We start from the raw sequence: 21,119 nt of genomic DNA, 5'->3' as shown, positions 1-21,119 counted from the left end.
TTTACGATACATAATATCATTATATACATGTCATCCAACTGGGAATGAAATAACGTGTACACTTGATGTAAAATGTGGTTAATCTGAATTTGGCCATGTTATTGATTTTTTCGAAACGTTACCTTTCTGTTTCTGTCCAGATGATAGATTTTCATTCTTAGACTTTCATTTTCCTATCCTAGTTGCCCCGCTATTTTAGCGTAAGTATAAATTTATAAACATACTTTTCATAAGGAAAGATATGAATTTACATCTGTCAAAGTCTTGAATTGACAATTACATATCTAGCTAAAATTCGTTACTTTCTTCTTGCCTATCTTGGTTGGTTTCGCGACAAAGAGAGATTGGAAATAAGAGAATTCCGAAATCAAATCAATTTCAGGAGCGGTGGTCTAGTGGATAAGGTGTGGGTCGCTCAATCCAGGGGCCGTGGGTTCGAGTTCCACTGGGATCACGTCCATGCCTTCTCATATGACACCAGTACTGGTTTTACCAGGAAGCGGACTCGGGAGTGGTTCCAATAATCTTGAAGCTTTCATCACAATCGAGCTAAAACAAATTAGTATAAACTAAATCCATTTCAAAAGTTGCCTTTTCAAACTATTAAAATATCCTGATGTCTAGAAATGTTAGAAATTATATTGATTTTAAAAGAGGTACTCAGTCATATTAAGGATATTTCCGGCAGTTTTTACTGCGCAGTGGCAGATCCGTTACTTATAGATTCTGTTTTTCATTAAATAGAAAATTGTATTTTTCAGACGTTATCAGACACTTCATGTAAATAGAAACAAACTGGCTGTGAATATGTTTTTATCGGTAAAAAGCGAATTAGTCGGTTTCTATCTAAAGGAAAGGCAAAAAGAGATGTCTGTTTACAAGTAAGACGATGGAAAGCTTTGGGTAGTGTAACAACCAATGTATACAGTTATAGTTAAATTCTCATTCATGTTTAAGCATATTTAAATGTTCCATAATAAACGTGTGTAAAGGACGATTTTTCTTAATCAGAAACCTAAGGAATAAGACAATGCAGACGGATAATAGAGTTATAGCCCCTGGCAAAAAAATGAGAAATATCTTTATATCGTAGAAAAATGCATGGATATCCATGATATTTGTGGTCTCTTTCTGATGTATATGACATAAGCTACTTCTAGTTCTCATATTTGAATACCAATTTCAAATTATTCATGCACTTTCATGTCCATAACATAAAATCGGGCATGGTGACATATACTTATCATTGCTGAAAATGATAAAGTAGATATTGAAATAGATATTATGTAAAATTTATTTTAAAAAATGTCCATAGAACATAATTCAAAGGGGAATGATTGCAATTAAAAAGATAAAACGGTGTCTAACCTTATGAAATGGGTATTTTTATTTCCTTAATATATCTGCAGCAGAATATAAGAAAAAAATGAAAAATGTCATAAAATGATGCTTAAATGTGACTGTCCATCTTTATATAAAATCCTACAGAAACATCTTTAGTTTTACAAATGTGCAATAATTTCAGAAATCCTTTATAATCTTGCAAATGAAGGTCTGTTTGTAATACTTAAATATTTCTTTCGTAAGTTTTGCAGATTTAAAAAATATAATTTTTCATTCACTAGAAAGAAAGTATGTATATCCATGTCTTTTAAACAACATTATTATAATATATGTCAAAATTACGGTTCAAACACATGGATCGCAAAACTTCTATGAACTTTTAGTCTTGTTTTGTTAAATTAGCACTAAGCTTATTATAAAACATTACTAGTATGCTAAATACCCACACTCGTGGTCAATTTACGTTTGGAGGTACAAACAATACTAACTCTCACCAAATTTATCCAGTTTTTTGACCAGCTGAGACATTCTTGCCGTAAAAATTGTTACAGTACTTTAACTACCTAAAAGTAAATAAGCAATATCCTTCAATAGACTAAAGTTCTCAAATTGTCACGTTTTGTCAGCGTATTCTTACTTTTTCTCTTTTGTTTAAAAGCAAGGCGGTATTGATTACACGAAGGAATGTTTTGATTCGAATTTAAGCAAAACCGATAAGCAAATGTGAGAGGACAATGCAGTATACTGTTTTTGATTTTAAACAAATGCTTATCGTCTTTATGGCAATTATCTATGCCTCGAAGATACTGAAATAAACAAAATATTGAGATTACCAACGACATTATCAAGGATAACGATAGAAACAAAAAGACTGTAAGAATTGCTGTCAATGGATATTAACTAAATTAATTATGACAGAAAAATATAATTTATATGAAATATGCCATAACATTTGGTCTATCAATTTCATATTTGGCATGATGAGTGGAATATTTTACATAAATGTGTTTATATTGATCTTTTTATAGATCTTAGATTTTGTTAGATGCACTGAAGGATTGATTATCTTATCAAATCATATTTTTATACAAATCGTCAAACGTGCAATACTTACTTCGGACATTAGTGTTTGAACAAGGGGTTCACCGGAGACAGTGGTTTATACTGGGATAAAAAGAGTTAAGACCTTCAAATAATGTAAAAATCTTGGATTATGTCCTTGTTGAGTAATTCTATTAAACGGTTTTTGATAAATTGAAATGGACAAAAACGGATAATTATCTCGGCTGGTATCAAGGAGATAAATGCTATTTCACTAGAAAGAAACTGCTTGTTATAGACAGGATAATTATGGAAAATATCTTTCAAGATAGACCATTAAATGGTGTTTAAGAACCGTTCAAGGAGAATTCTATATGAATTTGTTTGTCATTCTTAAAGATGTTAGTGACTCAGTTCATTAATTTATTTGAATACATTTCGTACATTTACTGATTTTTCTCGTACATTGAAAAAGGAAATACTACTGTTTTAAACGGAAAATGAAGATTCGTATGATAAATTTAGTGAACAACAAATATATCCACCGCAGTATTGAATTCTGGATGGAATATAAAAACGAAAGGTGTTGTTTATTTGTCATTTTAGGTGCATTTTATTCGTAACAACGACAACCTAATACTACAACAGAATATACTAAAATCTCAATCGGTCAAGTAAATTGAAATTGAAATCTATCACATTAATAATAGATATCCATTGGTGTATTGGCAACGAACAACAACATTAAACAATTGATCTTTATCTGATACATTAAGCATACTAAGCATTATGTAAGAGTGGAAATATAACGTACTGGATACTGGGGATCTTCATTTGCGTATACCTTTCAGGATGTGAATAAGGGTTTGCACTAATTCAGAAAAAGAAGTTCCGATATGTTACAAGTTATATACATGTATACTTCGTAGACTGATCTGGTACTTTACAAAGTAAACTTGATTCAATATTAGTAGCGAGGATACGAATTTATACCATTATATTGTGCCATTCTATATGTACTAATGACCTATAAACGTTTGATTGTATTCACGGCGAGTGTATAAGTACATTTTGTATTCACGGCGAGTGTATAAGTACATTTTGTATTCACGGCGGGTATACAAGCACAATATGACCAGCAAATATTATTCCCCGATAATTCTGGAGAGATTTACTTCTCGGAAAAATGGCCAACATCATAAAAAAGTTCGTCACAAAAGATCTGCGAAGAAGCACAGGTGATTTTTTACAATAGTTCATTAAACCTATTTAAGAAGAATACTCTTGTTTACCATATGTAGTTAAAATTTAAACAAGAGGGTCATGATGATCCTATATCGCTCACCTGTTAAAGTTGGCCTTGAAATCATCAAGATAAAAATTCTGACCAAGTTTCACGAAGATAGGGTCATAAATGTGGCCTCTACAATGTTAACAAGCTTTTCCTTGATTTGAGTGGTGACCTAGTTTTTGATCCCATATAACCTAGTTTTAAAACTAATAGAGGAATCATCAAGATAAACACTCTGACCAAGTTTCATGAATATAGGGTCATAAATGTGTCCTCTAGGGTGTTAACAAGCTTCTCCTTTGATTTGGCCTGATGACCTAGTTTTTGATCCTACATGACCCAGTTTCAAACTTGGCCTATAGATCATCAAAATAAACATTCTTTGACGTGAAAAATGGTACCAGTAGCTCCCTTACTTGGCGCTCAGCATTAAAAGGGAAACTGGCCTCTTCTCTCATACCCTCGTGGCGATGGATTCCATCAGGAATGAGATGTCGAGGGTGATAAATATAAGTTGTAGAACTTTCTTCACAATCGACCTAAAATAAATTATGTATAAACCAAACATTCTTTGCAAGTTTGTATCAAATCAAAGCATAAATGAAACCCAGTTAATTTGGCTGAAAGGGTCAAATTAGAGAATTGTGCTCCTTTCAGGGACAGTAGCTCTAGAACCCATGATGGAATCTAGCCGGTTTTCAAAAGGAACCAAGATCTTATTGTAAAATGTCAATTTTATTGTGTTCACAAGGTAAATATTAACAATTTTGGCTCTTTTAGGGATCAATCAGTGGCCGTAACTCCGGAACCTATGATTGGGTCTGACAAATTCATCATGGAATCCAAGATCTATTGTCGTTAAAGATATTTTGCAAGTTTGTATCAAATCAAACCAAAAATGAAGTCTCTATATGTCTGCAAAAGCCGAAATATCAAAGTTTGGCCTTTCAAGGGGCCATAACTCTAGAACCCATATTGGGACCTGGTCAATTTTCAAAAGAAACCGAGATATTATGCCAAAGTCAGGTTTGTGCAAGTTTGATTAAAATCAATTGCAAAATGTGGTCTCTGTCATGTTCACGGTCCGAAATAGCAAATGTTGGCCCTTTAAGGAGCCGTAACTCTAGAACCCATGATGGGATCTAGCCAGTTTTCGAAAGGAATCGAGATATTATAAAAGTACAAGTTTTGTGCAAGTTTGATTAAAATCGATTACAAAATGTGGTCTTTATCGTGTTCTTAAGAAGTTGTGAACGGACGGATGGCAGAGGGACGAAGGGCGATCACAAAAGCTCACCTTGTCAATAGTCGAGGGGGATCTAACGCACACACAAAGATATGAAAACCTAAACGAGAAACAAAACATTAATTGCTTATTTGGCACTGTTGACAAAAATAACCAGATACGATAGGATATCATAGAAATTCTCGGCAGATTGTTTTCCCCATATTTTGGTGTGCTGGTTTTTTTTTTACCAGGTGGACTTGTCTGGATTTTAGATATTGCGAAAAGACGCATGAGTACTGGTATTGGGTAATGTTCAAACCATGAATTTTCTGCCATATTTTGGGAAACTATTTGAAAATGCCATTGCAATTTTATCATGTATTTACTGGACAAATGCCAGCAAAAGTATTCAAATTATAAAGTTAATTTAGCTGTAGACCTTAATTAGACAATTACATTGGAAACCATGCATATGATGTTTATTTTTGATGAAACAAATATCTTAGGATATAACTGATATTTCACCCGGCTTATCTTTATCATATGACGTTTTATAAGTAGACTGTCAAATTTGAACCTGTGTCATGAAATATTGACACTTCTATTTGTAATAGTTATACTAATCCCCAACGATAACAAGGTTCCCGCCGAAACGCAAGGACGATTCTATTTCATGATAACCGATGAAATACCAACCCATAATGCTTACACATTACCTTCTAAGTAAATATTAGTATTTGTTTCATCTTAAATATACTATGATTACATGGAAACATAAGCTCAGTCGGGTAAAACGCAGATAACAATTGAACATAAACAAATCATTTTGTGGGTTCGAATCTTCGTGAGTTTTTTTTTTCAATTTTTGTCTTTTTGTGTTTTTTTTTTCTTTTCGTTTTCATTTTTACTTCCGTATTTTTGTTTCTTTCTTTGATGGTTTGTATTAATAAACTTTGATAATGTGACAAATGACCTCAATACAATCGACACTGTTAATTTTCCAAAACAAGTAACTAATAATTGCTTTGCAATATAGCTCCAAGATAATTTCATGATGATTTATCTTTGAACACCTCTGGACTTATTGGACTCAACTGCCACATTATCAAAGTTTATTAGTATCTGTATGTATGCCTTTATATAACACAACAGTATGTTTATTATTTGCATGGCTTAAATGCATGCATTTAGTCAACATCATCTTTAATATAATGCTAAACTTTTCTGATCTGCCATATCGGCTTAAGATACTTCTCTGTTGTGTTGACACATAGTTTATGAAGCAATCTACATGTTTATACGTGTAGAAATAAAAATTTAATGTCGATGCTGAGTTTCGAACCCACACAGCAAAAGATCTGTTTAACATGGACTGTATGCTTTACCACTGAGCTAATTTCCAATTGGTACAAAATCTAGAAATATTTAGATTGTAACATGTTAGAAAAATGTTGAATTCCCTATGTTCCATTTTAATCTATTTATAGTCATGTTTGTAAATATCAAGTTATCGTTGGGGCATAGTAGTACTAGACATTTACGGATTACGTCTACGTGGACTGTGGACACCTAAGGCGACAGATTTTTCAAGGGGACCGTCTCTACATAGTTTAATTATATTATGCGCGATATGAAAAAGTGTTTATAACGGTAATGGGGTTTGAGTTATTAAATCATCACTATGCGGTAGGTGATATAAATTTGGATGTGCCTGTTTTTAGCTCGACTTTTCGAAGAAAAAGTAGAGCTATTGCACTCTCTCCGGCGTCGGCGTCGGCGTCTCCGTTGGGTTAAAATTTTTGATAAAGTCAAATATCTCTGTTACTGTCAAAGCTATTGACTTGAAACTTAAAATACTTATTTACTATCAAAGTCTATACAAGGAAGAACAATCCCCGTAACTCTGATTGAATTTTTACAGAATTATGCCCCTTTTTAATTTAGCATTTTTGGTTATAGTTTTTGATAAAGTCAAATATCTCTGTTACTATCAAAGCTATTGACTTGAAACTTACAATATTTATTTACTATCGAAGTCTACACCAGGAGAAATAATCCCCATAACTCTGATTGAATTATGATAGAATTATGCCCCTTTTAACTAAGAATTTTTGGTTAAAGTTTGTGATAAAGTCAAATATCTCCGTTACTATCAAAGCTATTGACTTGAAACTTAAAATAGTTATTTACTATCGAAGTCTACACAAGGAAGAACAATCCCCATAACTCTGATTCGAATTTTTACAAAATTATGCCCCTTTTTAATTAAGAATTTTCTGTCAAATTATTATAAAGTCAAATGTCTCTGTTACTATCAAAGCTACTGACTTGAAACTTAAAATAATGATTTACTATCGAAGTCTACACCAGGAAAAACATTCTGCGTTACTCTGATTTGAATTTTGATAGAATTATGTCCCTTTTTAACTAAGAATTTTTTGTTAAAATATTTGATAAAGTCAAATATCTCTGTTACTATCAAAGCAATTGACTTGAAACTTAAAATACTTATTTACTATCGAAGTCTACACAAGGAAAATCAATCCCCATAACTCTGATTGAATATTTTTACAGAATTATGCCCCTTTTTAATTAAGAATTTTCTGTTAATTGTTTTGATCAAGTCAAATATCTTTGTTACTATCAAAGCTATTGACTTGAATCTTAAAATACTAATTTACTATTTAAGTCTACATGCGTAGAAACAATCCCCATAACTCTGATTTGAATTTTGTTAGTATTATGCCCCTTTTTAACTTAGAATTTTTGGTTAAATTTTTTGATAAAGGCAAATATCTCTGTTACTATCGAAGCTATTGACTTGAAACTCAGAATAGTTATTTACCATCAAAGGCTTCACCAGGAGAAACTATCCGCATAACTCTGATTGAATTTTGATAGAATTATGCCCATTTTTAACTTAGAATTTTTGATTGAAGTTTTTGATAAAGTCAAATATCTCTGTTACTATCAAAGCTATTGACTTGAAACTTAAAATACTTATTTACTATCGAAATCTACACCAAGGAAAGCAACCCCATAACTCTGTTTTGGATTTTGACAGAATTATGCCCATTTTTAACTTAGATCATTTTGTTAAATTTTTTGATAATTTCAAATATCTCTGTTACTATTAAAGCTTTTGACTTGAAACTTAAAATAGTTATTTACTATCGAAGTCTACACAAGGAAAATCAATCCCCATAACTCTGATTTGACAAGAAATTATAACTCTGTGTGGTCACACCTTTGAATTACCTCCCTATTGACACTTCTTGACCGGATGATAAACTAAATAAGTATTGAAGATACCAAGTCGTAACTTTATACAATGTTAGACCTCATTGAAAGGAAGTGCAGTGACAAGGAACCATAACTGTAGTTGGTCCCATTTTTAATAATCTCCATTTTTAAACCTCTCTGGTGCATAACTCGAATACTATGCAAGATAGATTTCATACTTTACAAACTGATAGAAGTCAGTGAGAAGGAGTGTAGGGACAAGGAACCATAATCTAGGTCGTCCCATTTTTTAATTATCTACCTTTTTTGAAAACTTTATACTTACTCTAGATGCCACATTTTCTTTATGAAATTTAGTCCAAAGACAGAACATTTCACTTTTTAAATGTATAAAAAATTAAAATACAGTTAACTGGGATATAAAAGTCAGTCGATAGTCATATCATAGAAATACCTTTTCAACAGTCTGAAGGCCTAGTTTCTACGTACATGTCTGTGCATCCCTTGTGTGTAGAAGAAAACATAACGGATTGAGTGTATTAACTGAAAACTGTCAACAAGAAATGAATTTCATTTAATTCATGTTTATGCCATAATACAGTATAAATGGGAATATTTTTTATTTTGATTATTTTCCTATCTTCCGTTCATTTATCTAGTAAAAAAGCTGTCCATCTCTTCGTCCATCCACTACTGATAAATTAAAACAATAAAGTTATACGAATACAAAGTCTTTAACGCGGCTAATACAGAAATAACAAGTGCTCCGCCAAGCGGGCAATATACGCCCGAAGGATTATTTCAGGGGATGGGAGCAAAATTTAAAGAACTTTACTGTTGAAGCCCAAACGAAAAGGACAACAAAGGGAAGAAATTCCCCGAAAAACTCTAAGTCCACTAAAATCATTACCAGGTACAGATATGTCAAAATACACCTTAACTTTGCAGGTACCATCCATGTTGTACCACAGAAAAGTGGTATCGGTTTTTTCACTACGGCCAATAATAAAAATGTTACAAAATAACCTATTTATAGTAACATAAAAGGGAAGTAATTCAATAAAAAATTATTGTAAGTGAACAAAAAATGGGTATGCCAAATAAAACCAAGAGCACCGCAATGCAAAGCAACATAAACACAAAACAAAGTCATGTGACCATTGACCCCTAAGTGTGACCTTGACCTTCAAGCGAGCCATGCGCTCTGCACGTCCTCTCAATGTGGTGAACATTTGTGCCAAGTTTCTTTAAAATCCTTCAAGCAGTTCAAAAGTTACACATCGCACTCGAAACAAAGTTATATGACTTTTGACCCCTTACTGTGACCTTGACCTTGTATATAGCCATCCAAAACATGCGCTCTGCACGTCGACTCGATGTGGTGGACATTGGTGCAATGTTCCTTTAAAATCCCTCATACAGATCAAGAGTTACAGAGCGGACACGAAACAAAGTCATATGACCTTGACCCCTAAGTGTGACCTTGATCTTAAAGCAAGCCACCTGATACAGGCGCTCTGCACATCCTCTTGATGTGGATAACATTTGTTTCATGTTTGTTTAAAATCCTTCAAGGAGCGGAGTCGACACGAAATTGTAAACGGACAGACGGACAGACAGACAAACAGACAGACAGACAGATGAACACCTGTGGTATCCCAAAATACGTCCCTTCAGGCGTATGGTAACAACAAAGGAATGGAGACGCAAGATATTACGTTTTCTACATTTTTCACAATGTTTTACCTGCTGACCTACATTTTGATCCCAACTGACCCAGTTTAGATTTTTTCATGTTGGACGACGCCGACGATGGAATACGGATACATTGCGATCAGACTAGCTCATCTTTTCAACTTTGTCGCAGATGCGCAACTTATAATATTGAAGAACATTTCAGGAAAGTGTTATGACGCTAGATCAAATACTTTTTGCGATATGTATAACAAAACATTTCTCTGGCGAGCAGACGGACGGACAGACAAATCCAAATACTATCCTGTGCAGTGACATATTAAGCCAGACCTTACCATCATTATAGGAATGTTTTCCTACCAAACATAAATTAAAATTATCATGTTGAGACGGTCCCCTTGAAAAATCGATCGTCCTAGGTGTTCACAGTCCACGTAGACTTAATCCGTAAATGTCTAATACTAGTAGTATGTGTGAGAGTGTGTTACCAGGATATATCAGAGCTAGGGGTACATCGAGGGTATTTTTCTCTGCACATATCGTCGAGGCCGGTAGGCCGAGACAGATATGTGAAGAGAAAAATAACGAGATGTACCCCTAGCTCTGATATATCCTGGTAACACACGAGCACTACATATTATAACTGTTTTATCGCATAGTTTATCATTAAAATTTATATATCATTTTCATTTAAATTTGTTTATTATTATTTTTACTATTTTGATTCCCTTTCTGCGCCTCGCTGACTGAAACACTAAAACTTCTGTTTTAGAAAATGTGTTCCCCAGATAAAAGTACCCAACAAATTTCTGCATTGGTTTTAAATCTTTGCATTTCATTGGCCAGACATATTGTAAAACTTGTTGTTTTGATTGTAAAAAAAAAATCAAAGAAAAAGAAACATTTGAGAAATCTCAGAATTTCATATATTTCATGTATTTCTGAATTTGGCAATAACTATCAATTTTTTGAAATATTCTAGTTTATTTATTCTTTTACTTTATAAATGTAGGTGTTTGTGACAATTCTTTCTCTGTGAACTGTAAATTGGAGCTAAAATCATCTTTTCTTTGAAAGGAAAAAATTATACTCCCTTGATAGGACCTCAATAGAGAAAAAGTGTTCCGATATATATCGGAACAGTTTTACTGTGCTGATATATACCGGAACACTTTTTTTTCTTATGAAACTCCATAGAGATTTCCGTGTTGATATATATCGCAACAGTTTTGTAAGATATCAGCACAGTTTTGTAGTAATAATGTGTGTTACTATGTATAACATGCTGCAAAGATCAAAGGAAAACTGCCGCACTATGCGATAATTGAAAATATCACAATGGTTTCTTTAAATTTTCGATCATTGTTACCTCAGTTATGTTTCTTTTCCTGTACACTTTCAAAGACTGTGATTAATTACAATTTTCTAGCACTAATAGAAGCGTTGTCTCTAAGTGCTAAAATTTTTGTACTATCATCAGTGTTAAACATATAGAATGCAAACTGCCTGCACCATGAAACTTTTACTTATTCGTCTGTCAACAAGGAAAATAGTTCGTCTAATCACAAATAATGTAAGCAGAATAGAAGGTTTTCCCGTATGAAAGAATAAAATCAACATAATTTTTTAATGACTCTACATTAGGCATAATCACATGTTAAAAATTGGCTTCTTGAACATAAGTGAACATCTGTAATACATTCTCTCAGTCCTTGGTTCCTCCAATCATACTGTCTGCGGTCTGTAATACATTCTCTCAGTCCTTGGTTCCTCCAATCATACTGTCTGCGGTCTGTAATACATTCCCTCAGTCATTGGTTCCTCCAATCATACTGTCTGCGGTCTGTAATACATTCTCTCAGTCCTTGGTTCCTCCAATCATACTGTCTGCGGTCTGTAATACATTCCCTCAGTCCTTGGTTCCTCCAATCATACTGTCTGCGGTCTGTAATACATTCCCTCAGTCCTTGGTTCCTCCAATCATACTGTCTGCGGTCTGTAATACATTCCCTCAGTCCTTGGTTCCTCCAATCATACTGTCTGCGGTCTGTAATACATTCCCTCAGTCCTTGGTTCCTACAATCATACTGTCTGCGGTCTGTAATGCATTCCCTCAGTCCTTGGTTCCTCCAATCGTACTGTCTGCGGTCTGTAATGCATTCTCTCAGTCCTTAGTTCCTACAGTTATACTGTCTACGGTCTAATTCAGAACCATTTTCTTACAGAGTTTATCATTTTCTTGTTTTAACACCTTTTTCAGTATTTTAATAGAGAGTCAGATACATTTTATTTCTTCAATTATTAGCTGAGCACGAAGTGCTCAAGGGCGAGATATTGTGGTCAGTGATTGTCCGTCGTGCGTCGTCCGTCAACATTTTCCTTTATACAGGTAAAGAAAGCGTAATGAGCAGGAATTTGAAAAACAAGTTGCATCCTTTATAACATGTTTAAATAATGGCAAAAGCTGATCTTCACCCGATGTACAAAAAGGTCAAATGCACACTTTTTACGCAGATGACGTCGAAAAATCACATTTTAGCCCTAAATAGTTGTGACGTTGCCGTTTGCTTACTTTACGCAAAAATCATGCCAAAATCTTTCTACGAAATAATTGTTTTCCAGCGGATTTACTAAGTAGTGTGTAAAAACTGTCCTACTGATTAAAAAAACAACTAAAATTACCATAAAAATTTAGTTTACTGTAAAATAAGCGAAAAACATTATGGGTTATTCCAAACTGTCTTAAATTTCCCCTACCCCCATTTTCACGAGCAGATTTTGTGCATCAAAATTTCACAAAGAACTGTTTGTATTTTGGGGAAAAATAAGTTAATCATTAAAAAGTTTACAACAACATAAATTTCATTTTAAGCGTATTCTAACTTTGTAAGCCATTTTCCGATTTCCTTCCGACCAAAATTTTGTGCGTGTACGTGTACGTGTGCTAGTGTTAAAAAGATATGCTTGTAATATTTTATGCAATCAAATATGATTAAAATAAAAGAAAATGAAGTTAGACTTTAAGTTAATTGTTAAAACGCGAAAGTTTATTATTATTACTACCCTCCCGTTTATTCATATTAAATTTTTTACCGTTTATTTATAGTATCTTTTTAAAACAGACTCTGTGCGGTAATATTTCGGGGGCACGGGCTCTAATTCTTTTTTTTTTTTGGAAAGTTTGGAAACGGAACCGTTCTTTCATATTTTATACTGCCCATTTATATAATTCATATCACCTGGTTTTGTTTCAAGCTAGTGTTGAAAATGGCAGTGATTTAATAGCAGCTATATCCAGCTATAATATTCACATTAGGCCTATTTAAATTGGAAAAAATACACATACTGATAAAAACGGTGGAAGTTTTTATCTGAGTGTTAAATATAAATACGGTCAAATGCTGACAAAATCTTAGCCATATTTTTATTTTAAACATAGATATTTTTTCTTTTGCTTCAAGGCGTTCATTCTGGCTTTGATGGAAAATAATATATCAGAAATTATATTTAAAGTAAACGGTAATAATATCCATTCCTTTTATGAACTACAAGTAGATATTTAATTGTTTAGATATGACGAAAAACTGGATGCGAAATGAAATCTTTTGCATACAAGCTGTTTACCGTCAACGCTTTGAATGCAAAGACGTTCCGCTAAATGGCGCCCTATTACGACATCTCCTCCTAAACCACCAGTCCAATTTTGATGAAACTTCACAGGGATGTTCCTTGGATGGTCTTTTTTAAAATTGTTCAAAGAATTGAATTCCATACAGAACTCTGGTTGTCATGGCAATCGAAAGGAAAAACTTTGAAAATCTTCTTGTCCTAACCCTTTAGGTCCTAGGACATTGATATTTAGTATGTAGCATCGTCTGGTGGTCCTCTACCAATATTGTTCAAATTACCCCCTAGAGTCGAATATGGCCCTGCCCGGTGGGTCACATGGTTTATATAAACTTATATAGGGAAGAACTTTGAAAATCTTCTCATCTAAAACCACAGGGTCTAAGGTTTTGATATTTGGTTTGTAGCATCATCTGGTGGTCCTATAATAATAATAATAATAATAATAATAATAACTTTATTTTCTGAAGGTGACATACTAAGTGTACAAATACAGATATTATACAACTTATTTCCAGTATGGCCTTCAACTGATATACATTCACACATACACACAATCATACTGTCAATTTATAATTTAACATTTATACAAAAATACACATGTCAGAATTACTTAAATTTTCTCGACAAACACTTCTCAAATTAAAGAAGTCTTAAATAAACGTAATATAACAATAACTATGTTTTAAAAGAATTACCATGCGTCTGTAATCATCATTATGAACAGAATGTAGTAAATCTGAAATGTATATAGGACAATCTCCTGTTTTACTTTTGTACACTAATAATGAAATATGGTATTTGCACCTGTTCTCAAAAGATAGAAGTTTTGAATTTCTTAATACCTCATCAAAATTGCTACACTTTGATTTTGTAATTATTTTTATAGCGCGTCTCTGCAAAGATGTAATTTTATCAGTGTCCGATTTGTGACAAAATCCCTAGACATTGCAACAATATTCCATGGTTGACATAATATATGCATTGTAATACAATAGTTTCATCACATCTGTTTAGAAAAATGCAATTCTTCTAAGTAGAGCAATTTTTGAGTTTAGTTTATTGGCCACGGTACTAACGTGGGATTGCCAAGACAGAGTTTCATCGATATATACACCTAGAACTTTCTGACACTTCACGTTTTCAATGACCGAACCGTCTAAAATCAACTCAAGTTTTTAGTATGTTTTATTTTGACTCTAGTGCTCAAAACCATACATTTTGTTTTTGAAGGATGAAGTGACATGTTATTTATTTTACACCATTTATGGACGCTATTTAGGCTATACTGAAGTTCAGACTGAATTTTTGTAATACTGTCGGCGGATTTATGTAGGGTGGAGTCATCGGCATATAGATCAATGTTGGTAGTATTTAAAATTAACACCATGTCATTGATATATATCCTCTAACAAGATTGTTCAAATTACCCCCTAGAGTCAAATATGGACCCGCCTTGGGGGTCACGTGGTTTATATACACTTGTTTAGGGAAAACTTTGAAAATCTTCTTGTCCAAACCTACATGGCATATGGCTTTGATATTTGGTCTGTAGCATTGTATAGTAGTCCTTTACCAAGTTTGTTCAAATTATCCCCCTGGGGTTAAAACTGGCCCCGCTCTGTGGGTGCACATGGTTTAAACAGATTTGTATAGGGAAAAACATTTAAAAAAATAATTATAAAGAAAAAATATTTAAAAATCTGTATTTCAAACATTTCTTAAATATTCAAATTTCAGACAAACTGTTATTTCAATTGATGGGCCGGCAAAACACCAAGGTGGAAACTTTATTCCTGGAGATATCGCCGTCTTTGAGGACAAAGCTGCAAACGCCGTGCTTCTTGAGGCAGAATCACAGTTCAAATCTGGATACCCAACCATTGCAACTTCATCCATGGTGGCTCGTAGAAACAGACACACATTTGAAGAATTCGATAACGCAACAGACATACGATTCTTTTCTGACTTAGTGAAACCAATGCAATATCGATGGAAATTTCAAAAGGAGAAATTAAAAACAATAACGCCATCCAAACATGGTTTCCACAAGCGGAGCAAATCACCAACGTTTCAAAGACTGGTTGAAGCAAATGAAAAACTACAAAACATTGCTGTTGAAGATACAGGTGTGGATGAAAATGCCACTGCCTGTGACTTTTTTGATACGCAAAGTGAAATATTGCCGGTAAAACCATCTTCTATTCTAAGGTATGTAAAGTCAGAACAAGTGAGCACTCGAACTAGTTATACAAATTCAATACCCGCAACAAATGATACGCCTTTAAAAAAAGATTATGAACTTAAACCCGAGATAAGAACAATAGAGCCAGCAAAAAAGATAAAGGAGTATTATATAGTTCAGAACAATGTTTCAGCGGCACAAGAACAAAGATCCCCGAGCCCGGTAAATGAATCTCCAGCAACCCCACCACCTCCCACAAAACCAAACAGAACACTTCAGCAAGATTTCAAAGTGGATTTTAAAAAACTAGACTCGCATTCGGAACTCCATTTATTTCTTCCTCATATTCAAGAATGCAATTCAAGGAGAGCAACTCCAGAGGAACCGAATGGGAAAGGAAAGTTAGGATTTACCTTACCTGCAATCGAAGACTTGGAAGTAAAAACATTAGAAGAGGATCAGTCAAAATCAAAGAAAAAACATAAACACGATCAAAAAAAGAAGAAGAAGCATTCACATAGAGTAAAATCAGGAAACGAAGAAAAGGAAGTAAAGGATATATTGAACGATATCCCGACTTTGATATCACTAGAAACTGATAGGGATTTCCATCCAGAGTCTATGTGTATGTTTGAAAACTGTAAACTACACAGACACAGAAAATCTAACAGAATACGACAGGCATAAATTCTACATTTTCTCTTTCTGTAAGATGTTTTCAACAAATGAAAAGCATTCCAGATAACATACTTCATAAAGTTGTAATTAAAATCTCTTTTAAGAAGCAGTTTGACTAGATTAACGTTTAATCTTAACTGGGCACATGTGACACATTGTAAAATCTGTTAATATTCACGACTTTCATCCCTGGTGAATGCAAAGTTTTGCGAAAAAAAAGACAAGTTTGTATCAGTAATGAAATAGGACACTTTTTGAATACTATCGTATTAAAAGGGGATATTTACAAAATTTTATGAAAATAATAAAGCATGTTATTGTAATAGGGATCTAGCTCTATGTAGTGTTCTTTTTTATACATTATATAAATCTCTAGCAGACTACAATAAAAATGAAAAAAATCGTAAAATGTTGTTTAAATGTGATTGGCCACCTTTATTAGTATACCCCAATGGATTTCTGGTTCTAAATTCCGCAACGTGTCGAATCCAACATTTTGCGAATGAATAAAATGAGAAATCTGAGAAATTTCGCAAAATGGAGTTAAGCGATCTACAGTAACAGGTGCAGTCTTCGTTCTAATGAATACATTGGGACAAAGTCAACTGACAAACACGGCTGTATATTATTCTGTGACAATAAATAGTGAAATAGTTCTCAATCATTTTCTTCTTCTTAAAACAGGCTCAGGTTATATACAATAATTATAATTAGTATCATGATTTTCAAGGATATTTATCAATAGAATGATAAAGTAAAAAGAAAGGCTCTGTAAGATTTACACAAAACACTTAAAAATAACTTTTTATAAGCAACTGCTTTATTTTCCACGAAACTTCCTAAATGGACATAGTTCTGTTTTTGCGATGGTCTTTATTAAGAGTAATGACTGGAAAAAAAAGAAAGTTGTTATTATTATCATTTTTGTATCCTGAAATTGACAACCATTCATGCAATGGTAAATGTTTAAGATACTGAAACTGATACTTGTGTTGTTGTATGTTTATGTCCGTTCGAATGATTAAAAAATGTTTATCTGTAACAGAACAGAACAAATATTTTATATTTTTAGACTTGAGCTTACGCTCCTCACCCTTAAACAAATATATATATATATATTCTGCATCAAGGTAACACGTATAGATGCCGGCATACATCAAACTACATGACAGAAAAGCTTATGTATGGTAAATGGACTTAAAGATTCGCAATTGTAATTCGTTCAAACACTAGTCTGAATTTGATAATTATGTAACCGTTCTGGCTATTATTTACAATCACAGTTTTAAAAAAGCAAGCTAAATTGTTCAATATCTGCACATTTTTTATTAAAAAATAACAAGTATAAATAAACTAGGACGTTCGTGGTAATAACTATCAATACATGTATATCGTTTTCTTTTTACATTTGAGAAGTGGAACTCATCCTCAATATCATTTGTTCCACAAATTTCACGAAGTATTTCACTACGTCCACATGTGTCTGTCTGACTGTCTTTCTGTCCATCCATCGCACCCCTCTTTCGAGTGTTATCTCCCGGTTTCAATTCGCAGTTTATGATCAGATTAAATGTCAGTAACTTTTAGCTGTCACCGAGCTAAGGTAGTCCTCAAAGTCTTGCTTCGCATTCTTGTAAACAAATAATACACAATTATTATTAAACTAGTGTTCCAGTCTTGTACAAAAGTATAAAATATGGAATGAAAGTGTTCATATCTACGTTTAGCAGATATTCCGAAACGTTGCCAAACCTGAGCTTTTATATTTTGAGCCCAGTTTTGTTTTTCATCATTTAGCATTACTACATACATTTTCTTTATAACACATTGTTTAATGATTCTAAGAAAGCGATTAATACAGTTGAATATCGTTACCTCGATATCGGTTAGCTCGATACTCCGGTTAGCACGATGTGTTCGAGTCGGTCCCGATTTTTCCCTATTTATCTTAATGTAACTAGATTCTATTTATCATTACCTCGATATGCTTAGCTCGATATTTTGTTTAGCTCGATGAGATATTTCAGTCCCGTCTACTTATCTGTACTGTTTCGTCGATGTTATTGGTAAGGTGTGAAAATCAACCTATTGTTGTCCGGCGAAGTATCAATCATATTCAAGTTAGTTTGTGTATTTGTTTTTATTTTTTTTTTTTGTTATTTAATCTTTAATCAAATTTAAATGTCAGGACGTTTGCATTTAATTCCCAATAATTACCCTTATAAAACACCATGCAAGCAGGAAAGCTGTTTTCCGATGAAACAACTAATTTGGATGAAATATTTTCTGTTTGTCCGGGTAACTTGACAATCTGCCATTTAGGATTGAGTAACAATATGCGGATTTAACTGGCAAATTTTCGCTATCGAAGCACAATCAAAATGACTACTCAACTAGGAACATAACTACTGCATTCAGACTTGTTTAGGGAAGGAATAAAAATGCTAATGTTTAAATGTATATTTTGAAAAAATAAAAAAGTTGTATGTATGTATTCAATTAAGATGTTTTATTTGTCAATAAAATTAAAATCGTATTTACGTTTTATATATTCTTTCTTTCCCCCTTTTAAACCCTCTGAAAAAAGAATTGGATATAATGACAATATAGACGTTCGACACAAATACAAAGTAGTCCCAGATAGTCGATATCGTTACGTCGAACTTCGAATACGTCGATGCAATTTTTACAGTCCCTTGAATATCGAGGTAGCGGTATTCGACTGTATATGATATGAAACGGGCAGGTTAACCATATACTCCAGCAGGCATTACTTGTCGGTATTTTAACAAGTCGACATTTTAAAATTGCACTTTATGTAACCCCATACTTTAGTCGAGTAGTTAAGAATGGACACACACACATAAATGAATCAAAAAGACTATACATGGTTTTAGGTCTTTGGTTTGAGTAGTAAAGTAGTAAAGTACTTTTGCGCATTCAAATCAAAAAACTGCGCCAAGATAATCAATGTTACCGTTCTCCGTAAGGCGTTATATGTCCATTATTCATTATTTTTCGATTTTAAAACAGGTTTTTCGAATACTAACCTATATTTTCGAGTGAAAACATGGGATAACGCCGTAAACCATAGTTCACGCTCATAAACGTAGGTTCACGCTTGTAAACACAAGTTCACACGTCGTAAACAATGGTTTTCGTGAACCGGGGTTCACGAGCGTAAACATGGGATAACAACCGTAAACATAGGATAACGACCGAAATTCGTAATTAAATCGAGAAACCTAGTTTATCAAACGTAAACCATTATTTACGTTCGATATATCAGGATTATAAAACCAACTACGAATTTCGGGCGTGAACATGGGTTTACGGCCGTGAACCTAAGTTTACGGACGTGAACCTATGTTTACGATCGTGAACCATAGTTTACGGACGTGAACCTATATTTACGAACGTGAACCTATGTTTACGACCGTGAACTTGGGTATACGAGCGTGAACCTAGGTTTACGTTCGATAAAATAAGTTTCTCGAACAAAACTATGATTTTCAGTCGTAAACATAGGTTCACGTTCGTAAACTATGGTTCACGCTCCTGAACCCAGGTTCACGCCCATAAAGATAGGTTCTTACTCAACCGAAAAACCTAGTTTATCAAACGTAAACCTGGGTTCACGAGCGTTAACTATGGTTTACGCCCGTTATCTTGTTTTCGGTCAAAAATATAGGTTAGTATTCGAAAAACCTGGTTTTATGTTCGAAAAACCTAGTTTTTCGACCGTGAAACTGGGTTCACATAATTATTGGACAATTGGCGTGCCATAGACGTCTAAATACCTCACGTTTGTCATTGTTCACCTTCACAATATGTGTGGAGTTAAGTCAAACTTTGCTAAAGGCCTTCTACAGAATCGATCGTCGGCGTAGAGAAAAAGAATCAACATAACATCTCCGAAATTGAGACCACTTCGTGAACTCAAACACAGTTCCAAATCAACAACAAACATTGAGACCAAAGTAATGGAGAACAGATATCTTTCTGTTTCTAGCGAACTATTTCTTCTATGAAATCTAATTATTTATGAAAGTGTTTAACACGGCATCTTACTTGATCATACTCGTAGCAGTTTACCATTAATTCCTAGTGTGTACATATTAATCCAAAATGCATTACTATATACACTATCAAAGCATTTTTGTCATATCAGTGAAAGTTGTATAAACACGATTCCACAATTAAAACTATGTTCAATTAGCCCGTGCAAACAAAAACTCGCATCCGTTGCAATGAAACCCTTTTTTAAATCCCGCACTAAGGGAGTAACGATATATCGCAATTCACTGTATCGCGATACCTTAGTCTGGCGATACGCATATCGTATCATAGACCTGGTTCACGATACAGAAACGATACAGTGAAAAGTAAAAACATTGAATGAAAACTTTCATAAAATCAGTGTTAAAGATAGTAACTAAACAAATGTATCAATTATAAGTTTCTTTAACTTTAAAACAAAATTTCAAGTACTTTCCAACTGTAGGAACTTCGAATTTTTTCTTTTTCATGTTGTCAGATGAATGCTCAATGTGTATCGCGATACGTACCGTATCGTTGCAACCGCATCACGATATGTATTGTATCGTGAGACTAGCGTATCGTTACACCCCTATCCCGCACCAATCTGTAAGTCTAGTATTTAGTGAAGTAAAAAGCTTTGATATTTCACTAGCAAGTGTAATTCCTCTGTAATTAATTATGTTGTTTTCATCACCTTTTTCGAATATCGGAATAATTTTCCCTCATTCCAGGCAGACGGAAAAAAT

General features: G+C 33.6%; 1 protein-coding gene across 1 annotated transcript; it reads left to right on the top strand.

Moving 5' to 3' along the window:
- The first annotated feature begins 2,066 nt into the window (after positions 1-2,066).
- On the top strand, positions 2,067-18,883 carry LOC123551452 (uncharacterized). Its single transcript, XM_045340397.2, has 2 exons — positions 2,067-3,623; positions 15,210-18,883. Exons 1-2 carry the CDS (start codon positions 3,517-3,519, stop codon positions 16,339-16,341), a joined length of 1,239 nt encoding a protein of 412 aa, XP_045196332.2. The 5' UTR covers positions 2,067-3,516; the 3' UTR covers positions 16,342-18,883.
- Positions 18,884-21,119: the final 2,236 nt, after the last annotated feature.

This window comes from Mercenaria mercenaria, chromosome 4, assembly GCF_021730395.1.
Source record: "Mercenaria mercenaria strain notata chromosome 4, MADL_Memer_1, whole genome shotgun sequence".
Taxonomy (NCBI): Eukaryota; Metazoa; Mollusca; class Bivalvia; order Venerida; family Veneridae; genus Mercenaria; species Mercenaria mercenaria.
Note: the sequence above shows the minus strand (reverse complement) of the source record. Positions and strands in the feature narration are given on the sequence as shown.